General features: G+C 38.7%; 1 protein-coding gene across 5 annotated transcripts in view; it reads left to right on the top strand.

Annotated features, from left to right (window-relative positions):
* The window catches only part of LOC126379120 (tau-tubulin kinase homolog Asator), a 161,828-nt gene that overhangs the window by 21,391 nt on the left and 119,081 nt on the right, over positions 1 to 21,356 (top strand). For 4 of the 5 annotated variants that reach the window (XR_007568260.1, XR_007568259.1, XM_050027734.1 and 1 more), the window contains exons 2-4: positions 12,490 to 12,798; positions 20,115 to 20,182; positions 20,689 to 20,771. Coding sequence is in view for 3 of the 5 variants with exons in the window: in XM_050027734.1 (XP_049883691.1) it covers positions 12,743 to 12,798; positions 20,115 to 20,182; positions 20,689 to 20,771 (207 nt within the window). In the remaining 2 variants the exon portion in view is untranslated. The remainder of the gene's footprint in view (positions 1 to 12,489; positions 12,799 to 20,114; positions 20,183 to 20,688; positions 20,772 to 21,356) is intronic. The other variant, XM_050027736.1, reaches the window with a different exon arrangement.

The raw sequence follows: 21,356 nt of genomic DNA on the forward strand, positions 1-21,356 counted from the left end.
CAAGGTATCCGTGATGCTTTAATCAACAACTTTGCTGACCAAAGGGACGAGACAGCTCTTTACAATGATCTGTCACTCGCTATGCAAGGCTCTAAATCTCCTCAAGAATTCTATAACCATTGCCAGACTTTATATAGCACCATAATGACATATGTGACATTGAATGAAACCTTATCCACCACTATCGAGGCTAAACGTCAGCTTTACAAGAAGCTTACGTTACAGGCTTTTGTGCGAGGACTAAAAGACCCTCTAGGGTCTAGGATCAGGTGCATGAGACCTCCTACTATTGAGAAGGCCTTGGAATTCGTACAAGAGGAACTAAACGCCCTCTATCTCCAACAGCGTAACGATTCGCTACCTAAAGCTCAATTACAGGGTAAACCAACCCCTACCTTTTTACCACCGGTACCTGTACCAGTACATAAACCATTTAATATGCCACCGCAGCCATTCAAATTTTACTCTCCCCCTCAGCAGCATATGAGATTCAACCCACAGCCTCAGAATCCCTTACCTGGACCTTCACGCACGCAGCAAATGTTCCGTGCGTTGCCACCCAACTATAACCCACGCAGTAACGTATTCCGTTTACCGCAAAGGAATCCAGTTCCCACGCCTATGAGTGGTGTCCAACATTTTACACCAAGAAACCTACCTTTGACAGGACATGACTGGAGGAGACACGGGAATCCACCCCCAACAAACTACTTCAAGACTCGTGAAGTAAATGTTAATGAGTGTGCGACCGACTATGATAACTACTACTACTATCCAGATTACTATAGTGACATGACTTACCAGCCGACTTATGACAATGACTATTATAATAGCTATCAAAATTACACTCAGTATGACGATAACTATAACTTACCGTGTCTGTACGAAGAGACATCCCCAGCTGACGTTACTGTACTTACCGATGAGAAAGACGAAACAACCACCCCCTCTGTAGGTGAAAATTTTCAGGAAACCCCGAATACAAAAAGACTAAAATAGAGGTTAATTTGCAAACACAGCGTCAATTACCCTTTATACAGATTTCAAATCCACCTTTGAAACTGTTAATTGACACCGGGGCTAATCAATCATTCATAAGCCCGGAAGCTGTAAAAAAATACTATCCCCACTTGCCACTTAACCATGACCCCTTTGAAGTGACTAATGTGCATGCGACATCTAGAAATAATTACTCAATAACTATACCTTGCTTTCCAGAGTTAAACGACAAAAATGAAATTAAACTGTTCATATATCATTTTCATAATTTTTTCGACGGTCTAATCGGGCTTGACCTATTAACGGATTGGGAAGCTAAGATCGATTTAAAATCACTATCCTTAGCAACTAAACATGCCGTAAATCCAATCAATGTACATAATTCGCGCAATACAAATTTGTATGAAAACATTATACCGGCACAAAGTACAAAATTAATAAAAATACCTATCCATACCTCGGATGGCGATGCATACATTCCGAGACAGATCATATGTAGTTGTATTATTCATGAATGCTTGACAACAGTAAGTAACAATCGTGGAATATTAGAAGTCGAGAATCCGACACCTAATGACGTTATCTTTTCCCTAGACAGGCCCGCACAGGCAGAGTTATACAATATCGAGTGCACGCGTACTGACCGCGCCCATAATGATCGCGCGAAACGTGTATTAGAACGATTACGTACGGATCATATGAACGCAGAGGCAAAAGCGAACCTGGAATCTTTATGTTCGCAGTATGCAGACGTGTTTTATCTGGAAGGTGAACCCCTTACATTCACTAACCAAATTAAGCACAGTATAAAAACCACCGATGAAGTTCCTATCTATACAAAAACTTATAGATATCCGTATGTACACAGGCAAGAAGTTAGGGAACAAATAGACAAAATGTTGGAACAGGGTATCATTAGACCTTCCCGCTCCGCGTGGAGCTCACCAATCTGGATTGTGCCGAAGAAAGCTGACGCCTCTGGTAAAACTAAATGGCGACTCGTTATAGACTTCCGTAAGTTAAACGAGAAAACCCTGGATGACAAGTATCCCATACCCAACATAACAGACGTGTTGGACAAGCTGGGACGATGTCAATATTTCACCACCTTGGACTTAGCCAGTGGGTTTTATCAGGTTGAGATGGAAACATCAGATGGATCCATCCCAAAAACAGCTTTCAATGTCGAAAACGGACATTACGAATTTTTACGCATGCCAATGGGACTCAAAAATAGTCCATCAACGTTTCAACGTGTCATGGACAATGTTCTCAAAGAATTGCAAAATACTGTATGTCTCGTTTACCTCGACGATATTATAGTCTTCAGCGCTTCACTACAGGAGCACATGGTAAATCTGGGTAAAGTCTTTCAAAAACTTCGTGAATCTAATTTTAAGATTCAGATGGACAAGTCTGAATTTCTTAAATTAGAAACACCATATCTCGGGCATATTATCAGTGGAGAAGGCATCAAGCCTAACCCAGATAAAATAGCCGCCATACAAAAATACCCTATTCCGAAGACAACCAAAGAAATTAAAAGTTTTCTAGGGTTGTTAGGATATTATCGCCGTTTTATTCCGGACTTGTCTAAAATCACAAAACCTATGACCTCTATGCTCAAAAAGGGTGTAAAAATAAAACTTACCCCTGAATACGTTCAGAGTTTTGAGCACTGCAAAACACTGTTAACTAACGATCCGATTTTACAATACCCGGATTTCTCTAAGGAGTTTATCCTGACCACTGACGCATCGAACATCGCGTTAGGAGCTGTTTTATCACAAGGTACGATAGGCGCGGACAAACCAGTAGCCTACGCGTCGAGAACTTTGAACGATAGTGAAATAAATTATTCCACTATCGAAAAAGAACTCTTAGCTATCGTTTGGGCTACTAAATACTTCAGGCCGTACCTATTTGGCCGAAAGTTTAAAATAGTAACGGATCATAAACCGTTACAATGGCTCGTTAATATTAAAGAACCCAATTCACGGTTAACGAGATGGCGTCTAAAACTGTCGGAATACGACTACACCGTGGTGTATAAGAAAGGGAAACATAATGTAAATGCAGATGCTTTATCCCGCGTCGAATTACACAACGAAGAGACTAGTTCCATGGACGTGAACCCTTCTGAGAGGCCGCCCTCTCCATCTGGCTCTCGAACACTCACTGCCCATACGTCTCAGGAGAACCCAATCCTCGAGGTTCCTATTAGTGAAGATCCTTTAAATAAATTTCAACGACAACTAGTGTTGTCAGTAGTCGATGACGTCAAGCGTCGCCCAGCCGTTTCAAAACCTTTTGAAACACATACGCGTACCGTGGTCCAAATTTCACATACAGATTTAGAAAATGACGTTGTTAACGCCATTAAGGAATACATCAACCCAAAAGTAAAAACTGGCCTATTGATAACACCTCCCCTAGCAATGTACTCTATAATTCCCATTATCCAAAATAAATTCCGTAGTTCCGCCATGAATTTAGTGTTGAGTAAATCAGAATTAGAAAATGTAAAGGAGTACTTTAGGCAGCAGGAAATAATTAGGAATTACCACGACGGCAAGACGAACCACCGCGGAATAAACGAAACTTATTTGGCATTATCAAAACGTTATTACTGGCCTAAAATGAAGGACCAAATTTCAAAATTTATTAACGATTGTACGGTGTGTGGTCAAGGTAAGTATGATCGCAACCCCATCAAGCAAAGGTTTAATATCGTTCCTCCAGCCACCAAGCCATTTGAAATTGTACATGTGGACCTTCTCACTATCGAAAGTGAGAAATATCTAACTATCGTAGATGTGTTTTCCAAATACGGCCAAGCGTACCATCTACGTGATGGCACAGCCCTAAGTGTAATACAAGGGTTACTCCACTATGGTACTCACCATGGGTTACCTCTTAATATTGTTAGTGATAACGGCCCTGAATTCACGAATCAGATGTTCATCGAATTTTTAAAAGTACATAACATAGATCACCATAAAACACTGCCCCACTGTCCAAATGATAACGGAATCGTCGAACGCTTTCACTCCACCCTACTGGAACATCTAAGGTTGTTACGTCTAAAACAGAAAAATGAACCCGTCGTAAACTTAATGCCTTACGCAGTTATAGCATACAATGGATCTATACATAGTTTTACTAAATGTAGACCTTGTGACCTTATACGCGGCCATCTCGATCCTCGAGATCCCGTAAGCATAAATTTAACAAATCATTTACTTCAACAGTATATAGAATCGCACAGAAATCAGATGAAAGAGGTTTATAACATAATAAATGAGTCTTCTCTTCATGATCGTACAAATCTTATAGAGAACAGGAATAAGGACCGTGAGGACGAGGAGCAGTACCACCCTGATCAGCAAGTCTTCATTAAGAACCCGGTAGCAAGTCGCCAAAAACTAGCGCCTCGTTACACACAGGATAAAGTCTTGGCCGACTTACCAATTCATATTTACACCTCCAAAAAAAGAGGTCCTGTTGCTAAGTCGCGCCTAAAACGCGCCCCTAAATCTAGTAAATTGTTACAGGTTTCTGGTGATGATAGCTGTCCAGTGGGTTCGAGCGACAAAGGACATAAGACTTGAAAATCTAGATGACGGACCGGGACTCTTACCTTTTAAACTAGGACCGACAAGACTTATTTCCCATTACCACACATTTGTGCAATATGTACAAATCAACGACATTAAAGACAAAATTGACATGATAAAACTACAAATACGCGACTTTGAGACTAAACTACCGAATGACACGTATACCCTTTACGAACTACAGATAAATTATCTCTCAGAAAAACTGGATAATGTTATAGAACATTTGAGAAGTCTAGAACCCAACCGCGTTAAAAGAGGATTAATCGATGGCTTAGGCTCAGTTATAAAAAGCATTACAGGTAACCTTGATTATTCCGATGCCGTAAGATATAATGAATTAATTAAAGTTTTACAAGCAAATGAAAACAAAATCATAACTGAACTCGATAATCATGTTAGTTTGTCTAAGGAATGGATGTCGCAACATTATGAGGTAATGTCGCAACTAGCAGAGAATCAAAAACAAATTAATTCTACACTTGAGCTTTTACTAAATTCCGAATCATATAGAGAAAGCAGCTTAATTAAATATGCTAAGTTTTATCAATTACTTACTATAATTAGCGCAAACACTGAACATTTAGTTAAGGAATTATCTAGGATAGAAAACATGTTAGCATTTATACAAGCATCTAGTACTCATCATTCTATGTTAAGTACAGTTGTCTTAAAAAATATGATTAATAAGCTTAGGTTATTATACGGACGAGATAGGATATTAAACTTAGAGATTAGAAATTATTATAATATAATAAAACCAGGGTCGTATTACGTAGGAAATCAATTAGTTATACTTTTCAAAATTCCTATATTAGATATAAATACTTACAATCTATATAAATTAGCGTTAGCACCCAATAGAAATCATCAAGTCATCATACCTCCCTACCCTTACATAGCAACCGAAGGGAAATTATTCATGTACATAGAGGCTGAATGCCCGAAGGTTGAGGAGTTATACCTCTGTACAGAAAATCTCAATCATCAAATCAGAAAGCACGATGACTGTGTCCATACTTTAATCACCAACCAGTCTATTAGCAGCTTTTGCGAACCGACCACTATCGAGCTGAAGAGAGAAGCCATGGAACAGCTGGATGACAGAAGCTACATCGTGTCCTTCCCAAACCTCACAAGAACCCAACTTACCTGTGACGGCGACGACTACGATCAACTTCAAGGGAGCTACTTAGTGACGATGCCGCTACACTGTATTCTACGTACTGAAGAATTCACCATTGTTAATGAAAACGATCAAATTGCTGGCCAACCGCTGAAGCTCAAGAAAATATCCTTCACTGAAAGCCAAAAATCTACTACATCTCCACGGTTCCAGATGAACTCTATAAACCTGAAAGCTCTACATGACATTCAAAAGAAAATTACTTTACAAGCACCCATCGAAGTAGATAGTGTGGTACCACACTCACTGTATCACACAACCATCCCATTTTATGCACTTGTATTAGGTGCACTTGCACTGAGTATCATCATTTTAATACTAAAACGCCAGAAGAAATTCAACAAAATTAAAAATCATTCTACCTCTACAAAAAGCGAAACGAAATATGAAGACATAGGAGAACCAGGCAAGAGGAATCATCCCGCAATATTTTCTATAAAAACATAGAAAATAGTTGCTGTTCTTCGGGAGGGAGATGTTACGTCATCATCCCCTATGTATAATGCTGACTACACCCCAACGCTGCACACGGCACTAATATATGACGCCATTGATGGCCTAGATTGTTTCGCAATAGAAACTGGAAACTGCTGAAGCAGCGGCGCATCGGAAGCGCGTGTGACCTCGAAGACGAGCCCTGGGAACCACTTTGACACACGCATCGGTCGGGTCGAGTTGTGGATTAGTATTAAGTTAATTAAGTAAAACAGTGTATTTTTTCTATCTTGAAGAAATTCCAATAAATTAATTTGTAGAAATTTCGGTTTTTTTTACATCCTTCGACTGTCGCTTTCGTAATTGGCGTACAAATATACATTAAAAAAATAAAAAATAAAGAAATGGTACATTGAAAGAAAATTATTGAAAATATAGTTACCTATTATTAAAAAATTACAAAATTTATTTCTTGAACTTATTAGGGCAACGAACTAAAAAATTTCCTAATCCCACTTTTATAGCAAAGTTTATTTTAACTTCAATCGTTTTATTTGTAGAAGTTTAAAAACAAACGAATATCTTGTTTAACGTCAAATTAAAAAACAATTTATCGTTTTTGAAATCCAGCCCAGTTTTGTGTTTTGACATTTTCACGTCAAAGATTATGTCATGTTAAAATGTTAAAAAACTTGATTTACTGCCTAGTGGCAGATGTCTCTGTGAGACTTTGACACGTTTAAAACGCATTTTAACTTTTTTTACTTCTGCTCGTTGCTTTTTTTATGCGCAGTGATTTTCATAATGCTTAATATTCAGTCGTTATTCAAGCCATCTAGACTTGTTGTAAAAAAATATCATCTGACAGAACCTCCGTGGTCCAGTGCTTTGAGCGTTGGGCTCACGATCCGGAGGTCCCGGGTTCGAATCCCGGTGGGGACACAACACGAAAAGCACTTTGTGATCCCTAGTTTGGTTATAGGACATTAGACATTACAGGCTGATCACCTGATTGTCCGAAAGAAAGATGATCTGTGCTTCGGAAGGCACGTTAAGCCGTTGGTCCCGGTTACTACTTACTGATGTAAGTTAATAGACGTTACATGAGCCAGGTCAGGGGACTTTGGCAGCTCAATAGTAACTCCGATACCAGGGTTGATGGAGTTGGTAATAATCCACCTCACAACCCACACGATAGAAGAAGATCTGACAGAAAAGTCCATATGACTGATTCCAGTACACCATCTAATTTTATTTTAAGTCACACCTCTCATTTTCGTATCCGCCGAAAAGGAAAAGGACGGACGCTTGGATTCGTCGGATTACCAGTCCCTTTCCTTTTCGGCGAATAAGAAAACCATAAGTGTGTAAAATTATGAGGTGCTTGCAGGAATCAGGGCCACTGCTTCTGGAGATCTAGGGCCTTAGGCAAGCTATAAACGATAAATGACAGTAAAAATGATAAAAATGTATGTCACCATATATTTTGACACTGTCACTGACGATTGTCGTAATCGTTTACAATTTGGCTAACCACTTTGGCTAACCACAATATAATAGAAATTGTGTAAAAAGACGCCACACACAAAAACAAGACAATAACATCACTAAAAACGTTTCACAAAACAATTACAAAAAGCATAGAGAACGTTTATTTATTTATTTATTTTATTAGGTTTGCCAACAAACAAAAACACATTTACATGTAACTTAACCTATTTACAAATACTGGACTAGTGCTCGTCCAATTATAGGCAAACACAACATGCTACTTTATTAACGCTACAAAGGACGACAATCTACATAAAATAAAGAAACAACAGAGAAATTAATCTTAAAAAGAATAAAACAACACTTAATAAACTACGTTCATTAGAAAGATCATAAGGTGGTGGTGGACGTCCCGAGATAAAATTCAGAGAAAGGTCATCCATCGCATGATGGAAATACCCACACCTCACCGAGCTTTCTGTAAGACCAACGTGATAGGTGAGCCGTATCGCCATCTATGATGATCTACCTACCTTAGTTTAAGTAAAGTTTTTGTACGTACGCCATAGCGAAATGACCGAATTCACGCTCCATTTCATTCCATGGTAACGAAAAATCCATCAATCAATCAATCAATCAATAATACTTTATTGCACAACAACATATATAAAGGACATAAACATACGAATAAAACATAAGCACAATAGGCGGCCTTATTGCTAAACAGCAATTTCTGCCAGGCAACCTTAGGGTGAAAGAAGATTATTCATTGGAGCACGGGCTGGTGCAATAAACATATAATGATACATAACAAAAAAAATATATATGAATAATAAATAATATATACTTATCTAAAGAAATAATATAAAAAATACTATATATATATATATATATATATATATATATATATATATATATATATATAAACATACACACATATATACACGCATACATAAACATACATACAAATAGACATACAAACATATATACAATATAATACATATAAGGAGAAAAAGAAAACCACTTCCAAGTTATGCCTGCAGGAAAAGCGCCTTCACTCTCCATCCATCCATCAATCCATCGTCATTATCAATAATAAAAATAATCCATTCAGTGCAAAGAAATCTACGTCAGCAAATAGAAATATTTGACGTTTCACTCGGAAGCAGTGTGTTTAATGTTTACTCTAGAAATGCTTTAGGTACAATATACTCACCTATTTCATATTTACCTCGTGTCATGTCTGTTTTAAATAAACATTTCGGTCTTTGAACTTTTGTACTTCTTTTTTTCTTTTCTTTTTTGTGACTTGGTTTAAATAGTGAATGCCAATTTCTTTTTTTGACGTACATTACTTTACTTTTGTGTTAGTAATCTGTGGTAGTCTTGAATTCATGTTTGGATCGTAGATACATTGTTTTAAGTTTACGCGGTTATTATTATGGCGATAGAACTCTAAAAAAGAGACTTACTGAATAGTTTGCCTGAGAACATCCGTCTAGAACCAAATAAAAGTAAATATAAAAAATTACTTAAACAACACCTTCTAGACTCGTGTCCTAGCTAACTTAAGTTATTAATTGACTATTAAATATAAGTTTATATTATTATTACAGACTCTTTCCTGCAGACAAACTGTTTAAACAGTTTTGCAGGGCATTGACAAATTGTATTTTTAGTATTAAGATTTAATAAATAAATAAATAAATAAAAATATCATAATTAAAACACATAATAACGGGTTCTTACCGCGTTTAAATCAGGGATATGAGACTCCCATACAAGATACATAAAGATATTTTTTTATTGTGGATCATGGGTACATTATACATCTTAAACATTTTACATTAAGTCCGGCTATGTTTCGCCGCAAGGGCATACAATATTTAAGTTATTATTATATAATATTAATGATAATACAAATTAAAAATAAAAATATATTGCTTCTATGCTGTTCTGGAAGCAAATAAAAAACATAGAAATGGGCATGTCGTAAAAACCGACAGAGGGATTGTGTCCTCTAACATGATGGACTAATGTTATGGGCGATAGGCTGATCCCTTATCACCATAAGGTTCATCACATCCAGCTTACGACATCGTATCAACAGTGGCTGCAAGTTGTCTTTGATTACTTGTGGCTCTGCCCACCCCATTAGGGATTACGGGCGTGAGTTTATGTATGTAGGTATGTATGTAAAAATAAAAATAGAACTACTTATCAAATTATAAATGTTGTCATTAAATGTTGTTGTTTTTTTTATTTTTTTTTATATCCCTGATTTTAACGCGGTAAGAACCATTATGTGTTTTAATTATGAATTGTAGATAATTGATATCAGGTGGTTTCCAGGGGCCTGTTTAATAAAACTTACAGTTGTAAATTACAATGACAATTTGATGTACATTGCGGAGTGTGTGATCACGAATATTTTGCAGTTTCATATTAGCTACGCAATGAACATCAAATTGTCGTTGTAATTTACAATTGTAAGTTTTATTAAACAGGCCCCAGGATCTGTGCCCGGTTAATGGCAATAGGCTCGCCCCCTATTACACGGGACTTGAACTACAGATCCGCTAATAGTTACTACGTAACCTCTGCCTACCCCTTTTGGTATACAGGCGTGACGCTATGTTATGTTGTAAAGGGTGTTAGTGACATGGGTACCTAATACTGACGGGGATGATTTAGAATTAATATAAAGTGGAATTTTCTGTCGCAAAATTCATGTCTCTTTTTTTCTATTTTATTAAATTATTTTCAATTCCTTTTGCTTTTTAATAACAAACAAACATAAATAGCCTATTTACGTCCCACTGCTGTGCACAGGCCTCCCTCAATCAACCGGAGGGGGTATCTCCACCACGCTGCTCCAATGCGGGTTGGTGGAGGTATTTTACGGCTAATAGCCGGGATCAACGGCTTAACGTGCCCTCCGAAGCACGGAATCTTACTTTTTCGGACAATCAGGAGAATCAAGGCTGTAATGTCCTTACCAAACAAAGGACAGTCTCACAAAGTGATTTCGACAATGTCCCCATCGGGAATCGAACCCGGACCTCCAGATCGTGAGCCTAACGTACTTCTAACGTTATCGTGAAAAGTGTAGTGCTTTTTTATTTTTTATTTTTTTTAAGTATTCAAAAAGTTACTTAAAGCTAAATATGTCGCCAAACTGCAGTGCAGTTTGTTGGCGACGTATGCACTCAATTGTGACATTACGCAATTTAACAAAGATGGCGCAGACCACGGAGTCCCACTCACTACGATCCTAATACCATTTGTCCCCATTTGTCCGGCCAAGTAGTTAATGCCATCTGCGGCAAATCTACAATAAGTCACGTCAAAAAAAAAAAAAAGATCCTAATACACCACATTCACTTCCGCCACTTCCCAGCAAGAACGATTTTAATTTTTTTCGAAGTGCGGTGCTACATAATTTGACATCCTCCCTTAACCAGTCTATTTCATTAAAGATTTTTGGAACCATTATAATCTGTGCATCTTTTTCCATAATAATTATTCACTTTTCCCTGTGCCAACTTACCCTGTCTTACTCTTTTTGTCAAATATTTATTGTTAAGCCGAATTTTATATTTGTCAGTGAAGTAATTTTCGCAATCATATAGGTGCTCTTCAATTCTATTGGCAAGATCTTACAGATATGGAATAGATCGCAATAGGTCGATTCCTTGCATTTTTCTTTAATCTTTTTGCACACTAGATGCAATTTTAATTACTTTTAGTTCCACTTTCTTCCAACTCAAAATCATGAGGTGAATCATCCCCCTCAGTATTCGTTACGACGTCACTAACAATCCGTATTAACTAGGTCATAGAACAGAAACTGAGTTCATCAGCTCAAGTTTAAAACACCCCCCCCCCCACCACCACACCTGTCACTCATCATCGTCAATGTGGAACACAACAATATTTGGGACAGACTACAGTTATTTATATTTACTCTCCACTCCGGCGCAGGTGACATGCGCTTGCGTCGGTTTTGAAATAGAATATGTCATGTTTTTGTTTTTCATAACCCGTGTAAGCCGGACAACGCGTGGCTCATATCGTAGTGTAAAGCGATTTCTTCCAGACAACCATAGGGCGAGGAAAAATTGAAATAAGTAATTAACGTTTGTTTCATTAGCGTTTGTATGCAGTATCTTAAGAATAGTAATGACGCAGATGGCATTAACTACTTGGCCGGACAAATGAGGAGCGTTGAAGGCTCTCACCCGATACAACGTTTAAGACAACAGGCCTGAGGGTGCCCAGTTGGGCGCGAACCTCGGCTCAGAGCGTCGTCTGACAGGATAAATATTTGAAAGAATTAATCGACCCTAGGGGGTCGATAGCGATAAGCGCTGATTGAGGGAAATCGTTGACCACGCCGGCGGGGTCGGTATCGATTCGCTGCCTCTATGGCTAGAGTGATCGGGTCGTCGGGATCGTATATTACGTCCTTGATGCAATTGCAGCCTATCACATGAAATATACATTGCCGGTAAAGTGGCTGTGGAATTTGAGAAGCAGTAGAGCTATCGTAGTTATCTGTTTGCAGGAGTAGTAGTAAAAGAGAGTGGGGTTGAACCGGTGACAGCGGGTCTCATACAAAATGCGCGTTAGGGCCTGTCCATTCTCTTTCTTCTATTCCGTGATTAGGTGTAATACACTATAAGCAGTTGCCTACCCCTTCGAGGATACAGGCGTGATGCTAGTTACAAAAAAAATACTTAATTTTTTTTCTTGTTACAGGTACAAAACGATACAAGTCTTCTAAAAAAAGAATTTTAAAACAAAATCAGTTTAAAACTTCACTTAACGCAACACAGTGTCTTTAGAAGATAGGCAGAATAAAAAAAAAAACATTTATGCAATTCCTTTATGGATAGTGAAAGGGAAAGATATTTAAACATAAATGGCTAGAGAGAGATAGCGATTAGTTACCTTGTTCTAGTTAGAAAGGGACAGTGATATAGCGAGTCTGGCTGAGGGAAAGAGAGACAAGATGTCGTTGGTGGCACCTAGGAGAGTGCAACTTGACTGGACCCATACTATACCCTGGTAAGTAGAAAAACCCACAGAAGAAGGAGGCTGGAAGGACCCAGTAAGCCCAGAACGCGCACCATACAACTATGAACAGTCATGAGCAATATAATGTACCCACTTTAGGACTCTGTCGCACTAACATATTTGACATTTAGTGAGACTTACAGTTCAATTTGTCAAAAAAGTTAATGTGACATGGTACCAAAGTGTATACATACGTACATATTAATGCTCGTGACCAAACATACAGAGGGGTTAAAATGGCCACATCGAAGCAATTCATCTAACGATCCCCGTGGTCCAGTGGTTGAGCGTTGGGCTCACGATTCGGAGGTCCTGGGTTCGATTCCCGGTGGGGACATATCACAAAAATTACTTTGTGGTCCCTAGTTTCGTTAGGACATTACCGGCTGATCACCTGATTGTCCGAAAGTAAGATGATCCGTGCTTCGGAAGGCACGTTAAGCCGTTGGTAACGAATACTGAGGATTCGTTACGATGTCACTGACACCCTGTATAAATGGGTCGTGTACTAGGGTCGAGATAAATTGTGAAATTCTGATCACTAAATAAAGACCATGACCGGATCTACCTATGGGCTAATTGGGCTGCAGCCCAGGGCCCCAGGGTTACAAGGGGCCCCCAGATCCCGCTAAAAAGTAGACCATAATTTGAAAAAAAAAAATGTCTGTTAAAATATTTTTTGCTATTAGTTGAGTATTAAGATAGGCCCCCAAGTAGTTTCAGCCCAGGGCCCCACAAATTCACGATCCGGCCATGATAAAGGCAGATCTAAAACTAACGAAAAACATTTTCATTTTTCCATTGAAGTTATTTATGAATTTTAATCAAGTAAAACGTAATAATTAATCCGATATTTTATCACGTTTTTCTATGACATAGTGTGCTTTTTCATACAAATTCCATAGTACTTAATTTCGTGTTTTGACGTTTAGTAAAGTAACTGATTTGACTAGTTGGAAACCAGCCTAATGACATTCTATATTATACGTAAACATACCACTGCTGGGCACAAGCTTTTCCTTATTGAACATGAAGCATAAATAAACTATACAACATCTTTTCATACCTATTTTTATTGGTCTGCCTTCCCGACATTTTATGTTAATAGGTATGTTCTTCCATTCTTAAAAAGCGCCTGATATTGCTTAAAAGCAATTACGAAGTTAGGTTGTAACTTATAAACTTTTTAGGCGGTTATAAATATTATTAACGCTATTTCCTTCCATAACGTATATTTAGTTAACATAATGATTACAAAATAGAATAAGATTACAAAGAGCATGAAACATCTTCAATTTTATCATAAAGGTCAGCGACCTACCTCCTCAGCGCACGCGGCAAACTTCACTCTGCCAAAATTAAAAAAAAGCGCAGCCGTCAGCTCAGCTGAGCGCCTTGCGCCAATTTCACGTCAGTGAAAAAAGAACTGTCATGTCGTCTCGATCGATGCTCTTTCTGTACTGAAAAATTTCGCGAAAACACAAGAAATATGTCGGGAAACGCCGTCTGCGGCGCTATTTGTGACACCGAAACGTTTTTACGCATACAACAATAATATTCCGCTTACCCGTTGGGTTGGAAAGTGTTTTTTTTGAGTAGTATCTAATTTTATTCCGTCTGACAGGGCGACGAATAGGTTTTTTTTCGGTGAGTTTTCCCATTTTATCTCAACATTTCCCACGTAAATGTTAATCAAGTTGACATGTGCAATATTTTCTCGTAATTATAAGCTACTTTTGTATAGAAAATAAGCTTGTGAATTGCTAAAAATCGATTAGAATTGGGTGGGATGGACATGACGTATCGCCATCTCATTTTGTTATAACCCGACCGCGAGTGAGTGTGACGTAAGATTATACGACTGCAGTGGTGACGCGTGTGTCTGCATTTGTTCGGGTAACTATATCTGTCTTGTTCATGTGCTAATATACGATGCTTTTAGGTTGATTTTTTAGGCCAAAACGATATATTTCTAAATAAAACCGCGGTGAAACTGGTGATTGTTATGTGGGGCGTGTTTTTTTGTTATACATCGCTTTATTTTTGAACAAAACGCAATGATAATAACAATACATTTGATAAATCAATAATATGTATACTCTATAGACACGTCGGGAATGATATCTTAATTGTATATCTAATTCTTTCTAACATAACTCTAAAATAAAATAAGTTTATTTTTAAGAAAAAGTAGTTAGAATTCTTTATTCAAAATGCCTATGAAAATATCCTTCTGGGGATTTCCGAAAGCAGTTACTCTTTGTTTTGACAAGAGTTATAAATTCTCCAAAATATCTTCTATACCCAAACTGCTTGGAAGAGATTGCTCTTCTTCTTGTCTTCTATTTCTCTTTTGTTTGTAACTTTGTATTTCCAATAAAGTATTTGTTTTTATGCTCCAGCCTCTTCCGGTTGAGGGGAGGCCTGTGCCCAGCAGTGGGACGTTTATAAAGGCTGTTTATGTTTATAAATCTAATCAGAACAGTAATGATTTCTTTGTAAAATGTATTTCCATTTTAACTGCAGGATCATTGTTAGATTCTAATTGGAATCTTACTATTCTTTTGTCTCTAATATGAGCTCTGCCGTAGTTAATGTGAGGTAAGGCCCAAGTCTGGTTACTGGCCAAGTCACTTTAGAAAATCAACTTTTTAAATTTGTCTATTTATTTATTTACTGGTGCTAATTCCTGTAGAAACCATTTAATTTTATTTTAAGTTATACCTGTCATTTTCTTGTCTGCCTAAAACAAAAGGGACGGTAAATTAACAAGCATAAAATTTATGGAACACACGTCAATTTTAAACACAAATCTAAAACAACACTATAAAACTTTTACATCAACCAATAACCTGACAGAATTTCCCTAGTTATTCAATCATCTGTCCCTTTCCTTTTCGGTGGATAAGAAAATGACAGGTATAACTTAAAGTAAAATTGGGAGATGTCTGCAGGAATCGGGTCCTCTGTGTGGTTTATTATACATAGGTATACTATATGAAAAGCTGGAGGAGGCCTTTGTCAAAAGACAAACAAACGAAGAAGATAAATAAATTTTTTTAACATAATTAAACACATTTTTTTTTAAATATTAAGAATAAGCTATTAAAAAAAATTTTTTTGAAAAAAAGTTTTTTGTTACAATAAGTTCATAATAAAGGCTATATCTATCTAAAAAACGAGGTGTTTTGTATGAAGTGACCGGGGTTTGAACCGGTGCTCTTCGTCAGAAAGTAACTCTATTGTAATACTGGGTGTTAGTGACATCGTAACGAAAACTTCAAGGGAGGATACAGAACATGACCCTGAGTTGATATCAAGTGGAATTCTCCGTCACAAAAGTGTGGAAATGAATTTTGCGACGGAAAATTCCACTTGATATCAACTCAGAATCATGGTCTGAATCATCGCCCTCAGTATTAGTTACGGTGTCACTAACACCCTGTATACGTCCCACTGTTGGGCACAGGCCTGTCCTCAAGCAATTAAAGGTGGTATGGAGCATACTCCACCACGCTGCTCCACTGCGTGTTGGTGGAGGTGTTTGGGTTTTCATGAATTTTCCGTGAGCAAATTCTACTTGATATTAACTCTGAATCATTCCCCTCAGTATTCGTTACGGTGTCACTAAAACCCTGAATTTGTAATTTTAATTCGTCTTAATTTAAATTTACTATTCTCTCTGAGCCATTTGGAATACCCAAGACATTTGAAATTTCACCTTTACTGTGGTACATATGTATACATAAAGGTCAAAGGGGCATAACCTTTGGAACTTCCAATCCCTTGTGTCCCCTTTACATCTGAACATACATACATAAACCAAGAAAAAAAGAAAAAAGAAAGCTCTGTGTCTTAGTTCATCTTGCGGTTTTTTTTTTAACTGCCTATATACGTCCCACTGCTGGGCACAGGCCTCCCTTCAATCAACCGGAGGGGGTATGGAGCATACTCCACCACGCTGCTCCAATGCGGGTTGGTGGAGGTGTTTTTACGGCTAATAGCCGGGACCGACGGCTTAACGTGCCCTCCGAAGCACGGAATCATCTCACTTTTTCGGACAATCAGGTGATTCAAGCCTGAAAAGTCCTTACCAAACAAAGGACAGTCTCACAAAGTGTTTTCGACAATGTCCCCATCGGGAATCGAACCCGGACCTCCAGATCGTGAGCCTAACGCTCTAACCACCTAGACCACAGAGGCTGTTATCAAGATGAGAGAGAGAGACGACGATCTTGCGGTTAATGTACCTCAAATTTAAAAAGGTGATCATCCTGTAATGTCCTAACCAAACTAGGGATCACAAAGTGATTTTCGTGATATGTCCCCACCGGGATTCGAACCCGGGACCTCTGGGTCGTGAGCCCAACGCTCAACCACTGAACCACGGAGGATGGCTGAAAACGATGAAAACCGCTTGTTTGTGATAGTGAGGTTGGTTAAAACAAAACATCTTTTAAAAGAAAACAAAAACCTTTATTCTTCAATATTACTAAATAAATAATAAAGTTTTGACAGCCTCCGTGGTCTAGTGGTTAGAGCGTTAGGCTCACGATCTGGAGGTCCGGGTTCGATTCCCGATGGGGACATGGTCGAAATCACTTTGTGAGACTGTCCTTTGTTTGGTAAGGACTTTTCAGGCTTGAATCACCTGATTGTCCGAAAAAGTAAGATGATTCCGTGCTTCGGAGGGCACGTTAAGCCGTTGGTCCCGGCTATTAGCCGTAAAAACACCTCCACCAACCCGCAGTGGAGCAGCGTGGTGGAGTATGCTCCATACCCCCTCCGGTTGATTGAGGGGAGGCCTGTGCCCAGCAGTGGGACGTATATAGGCAGTTTATGTTATGTTATGTTGGAAATGAGCATAATCAAAACAAAAAGTATAACTCCAGGAGACTCGCCCAATCCCGTCAATCTCGAAGGGATCCCGTCATATTATGCTTCGGGATTGATCCTGAAAAATTTAACGAGAGCTCGCGACATCGGGAGTGTCATACTCCTTCTATCGTGTGGGTTTGTGAGGTGAATTACCAACCTCATCAACCCTGGTGTCAGGGTTACTATTGAGCCGCCAAAGGCCCCTGACATGACTCATGGGAGTGTCATAGAATAAGTTATAATACTGGCAACTCCTGTCTATAATCCCTCAGAGCTGGGTGACATAACCAAAAAAAGTCCACCCGACTGTTGCTATGCGGCAAAATTCAGAAGCTAGAGCGTAGGTAAGTGAATTCATAAGTTTGAAGGTCAATATAATTAGGTCGGATAACTTGGCTTGGTCGCATCGTGCATATTTTATGGTCTACAAACATGTCCATTTTGATCTCGCGTGCGCATTGTGAGGTCAACGACCGACCCCATCAACCCCGTCAGGGTTACTATTAAAATTCTAAAATATTTATTTTTCAAAATTGGCTTACATAGTCAGCGCTTTTTGAACGTCAAAAATTTAATTACATAATGAATGACCCCGATTGCTGCAGACACCATCTAATTTTACTTTAAGTTATACCTGTCATTTTCTTATCCGGCGAAAAGGAAAGGGACGGATGATTGACTGCTCTTAATTTTAGGAAGAATGAGTAAATGAATGAATAACCCGGGCGAATCATAAAGGTATCTCGCTGGTATGCAAACCGTTTGACGTTTGCTGTCAACTTTATTATGTCGGGTTATTGGCCAATATAAAATTTTTAGACGGTTGTTTTAGATTTGTGCTTAAAATTTACGTGTGTTCCATATAATTTTATGCTTGTCGATTACCCGTCCGTTTCCTTTTCAGCGGATAAGAGAATGACAGATGTAACTTAAAATAAAATTAGATGGTGTTTACAGGAATTAGCACCTTTATGTAACTAGCTGTAAAACTACTACCACAGAAGCGGAAGCAGTATCGCTGAGGGAAAGACTTGGCCAGAAAACCTCCCAGCACAGGGCAGTCCTACTGTTTCGTGCTTTTCTTTCTTTTTTTTTTTAAATCCAGTTTGTATTACGTAACATACACATAAACAGCCTATACGGGGTGTTAGTGACATCGTAACGAAAACTTTGAGGGATGAGTCAGACCATGATTCTGAGTCGATATCAAGTAGATTTTTCCGTCGCAAAAATCATGTATTTTTTTTAGTTTTTTAAAATTATTTTCAATTCTATACTTTGCGATGGAAAATTCCACTTGATATTAACTCAGAATAATCAGCTGAATCATCCCCCTCAGTATTCGTTACGATGTCACTTACACCCCGTACAAGTACATACGGTAGCCATACAAGTAGGTATGGGTGTTAGTGACACCGTAACGAATATTGAGGGGGTTGATTCAGACCACGATTCTGAGTTAAAATCAAGTGGAATTTCCTGTCCAAAAATTCATGATTTTTTTAGTATTTTTTTAATTATTTTCCATTCCATACTTTTGCGACGAAAAATTCCATTGATATCAACTCAGAATCATGGCCTGAATCATCACTCAAAGTTTTCGTTACGATGTCACAAACACCCTGTATACGTCCCACTGTTGGGCACAGGCCTCTCCTCAAACAACCGGAGGGGGTATGGAGCATACTCCACCACGCTGCTCCAATGTGGGTTGGTGGAGGTGTTTTTACGGCTAGGTTATAATGCCATCACGGAGTTTCGCGCGTCGTAAAGTTTGCGAAAGAGTGGAGTGCAAAGTTGAAGTATGAACTGTTTGCTCATACTTTTTTGATAAATAAAAAAAAACTAAAATTTCGGGATCTCGCGGGATTGCATTCCTTACTTAAAACTAACAGAGGGCAGAGAGGTATGCGTGTACATCACTAACAATTAAAGATAGATAGATAGATAGATAGAATCTTTATTTAGGTTTAAGACGTTACATAAAGACGAAGAAGAATAATCTTCTTTCACCCTAAGGTTGCCTGGCAGAAATTGCTGTTTAGCAATAAGGCCGCCTATTGTGCTTATGTTTTATTCGTATGTTTATGTCCTTTATACATGTTCTTGTGCAATAAAGTATTATTGATTGATTGATTGATGATCCGTGCTTCGGAAGGCATGTTAAGCCGTTGGGCCCGGTTACTACTTACTAAAGTAAGTTGGTGAAAATGAAAGAAATTAAAAAAAAAACTACTTACTGATGTAAGTTAGTAGACGTTACATGAGCCATGTCACGGGCCTTTGGCGGCTAAATAGTAACCCTGACACCAGGGTTGATGAGGTTGGTAATCCACCTCACAACCCACGCGATAGAAGAGTAGACTAACAAGTTAAATTCTTCGCTGTTTCTTTTGGTTTGGATATTAAATGCTGTGTTATTGTTACAGGGAACAAGAGCCAGGGTGTGAACGCGACTCCTCGTTCAAGAGAGCCCCGCATCAGTCCAACCGATCAGGTGGGTTCACCTCATCATCATCAATTTAAGAGCCTCTTGTCGGTGCAGCATTTTCCATGCTGCTTGTTTAGGGAAAAATAGCGCAGTGGTTTCCGTCTTGCCTTCCGCCCCGCAGTACTCTGTCTGACGCGAGTGGGATGGCGCCCAGGGTAGTCTATTACAAAGCCATACTAGGACTCCTGAATAGTACTGACAGTTACTGCTGCCCTCTGTCAGGTTCCAGGTTACAGTCCCTGTGACTTGCCCCTTCCGTCCTGCATGTGGGTTCACAAAAAATGACGGGTATAACTTAAAACAAAATTAGGAGGTGTCTGCAGGAATCGGGGCCAATAACACTGACACCAAGGTTGATGAGGTTGGTAATCCGCGTCACAACCCACACGATAGAAAGAAAATATTAACAAAAATATCAAATATAAAAAATATAAATATGTAATATTGATATTAAATATTTTATTATTTTTCTTGTTGTTAGAAGAAGAAAATGAGGTTTGTGTTGATTACAGAATCGTCATCATCATCAGCGGACACCGCGTCCCAGGGGTCTGGCTCGCCTGCGCCACAGCCACGACCCGGAAATGAACCACAGGTAATAAACAAATCATACATACATGAACAGCCTATATACGTCCCACTGCTGGGCACAGACCTCCCCTCAATCAACCGGAGGGGGTATGAAGCATACTCCACCACGCTGCTCCAATGCGGGTTGGGATATACAGATAATGGTATAAAAAAAAAACAGGTACGCTCAATCCTATGACAAGCCGCCATTGCTAGTCCTTTGATGACGTAAGTTTTACCACTGTCATACAATTAGGAATAATAGTATAGAACGGTAACTCTCCGCTCCCCACCAGCGTCTGAGTCAGGTTTACCTCACCCCCTCGAACATAGTTTAGTCTTGAATCGTATGACGTCAGACGTCACACACACAGATGCGCGTGTACGATAACGTCAATGTGTAGTGTCTGTGTAAAACGAGGTTGTTTGTATGAAGTGTCCGAGGTGTTACCATTAAATTGGTATGTCCAACATTCCAAGGACATCAAATTTTAATATTGAAAATTAATTGAATTATTTAGCAATGAGAAAATAGGTAATTATCACGTTAAAAGTGAACAACGCCATCTATCGTGTGTTTGGGGAACGTCGGTTGGAAAGCTCCTCATTC

This window comes from Pectinophora gossypiella, chromosome 28 (genome assembly GCF_024362695.1).
Source record: "Pectinophora gossypiella chromosome 28, ilPecGoss1.1, whole genome shotgun sequence".
Lineage (NCBI taxonomy): Eukaryota > Metazoa > Arthropoda > Insecta > Lepidoptera > Gelechiidae > Pectinophora > Pectinophora gossypiella.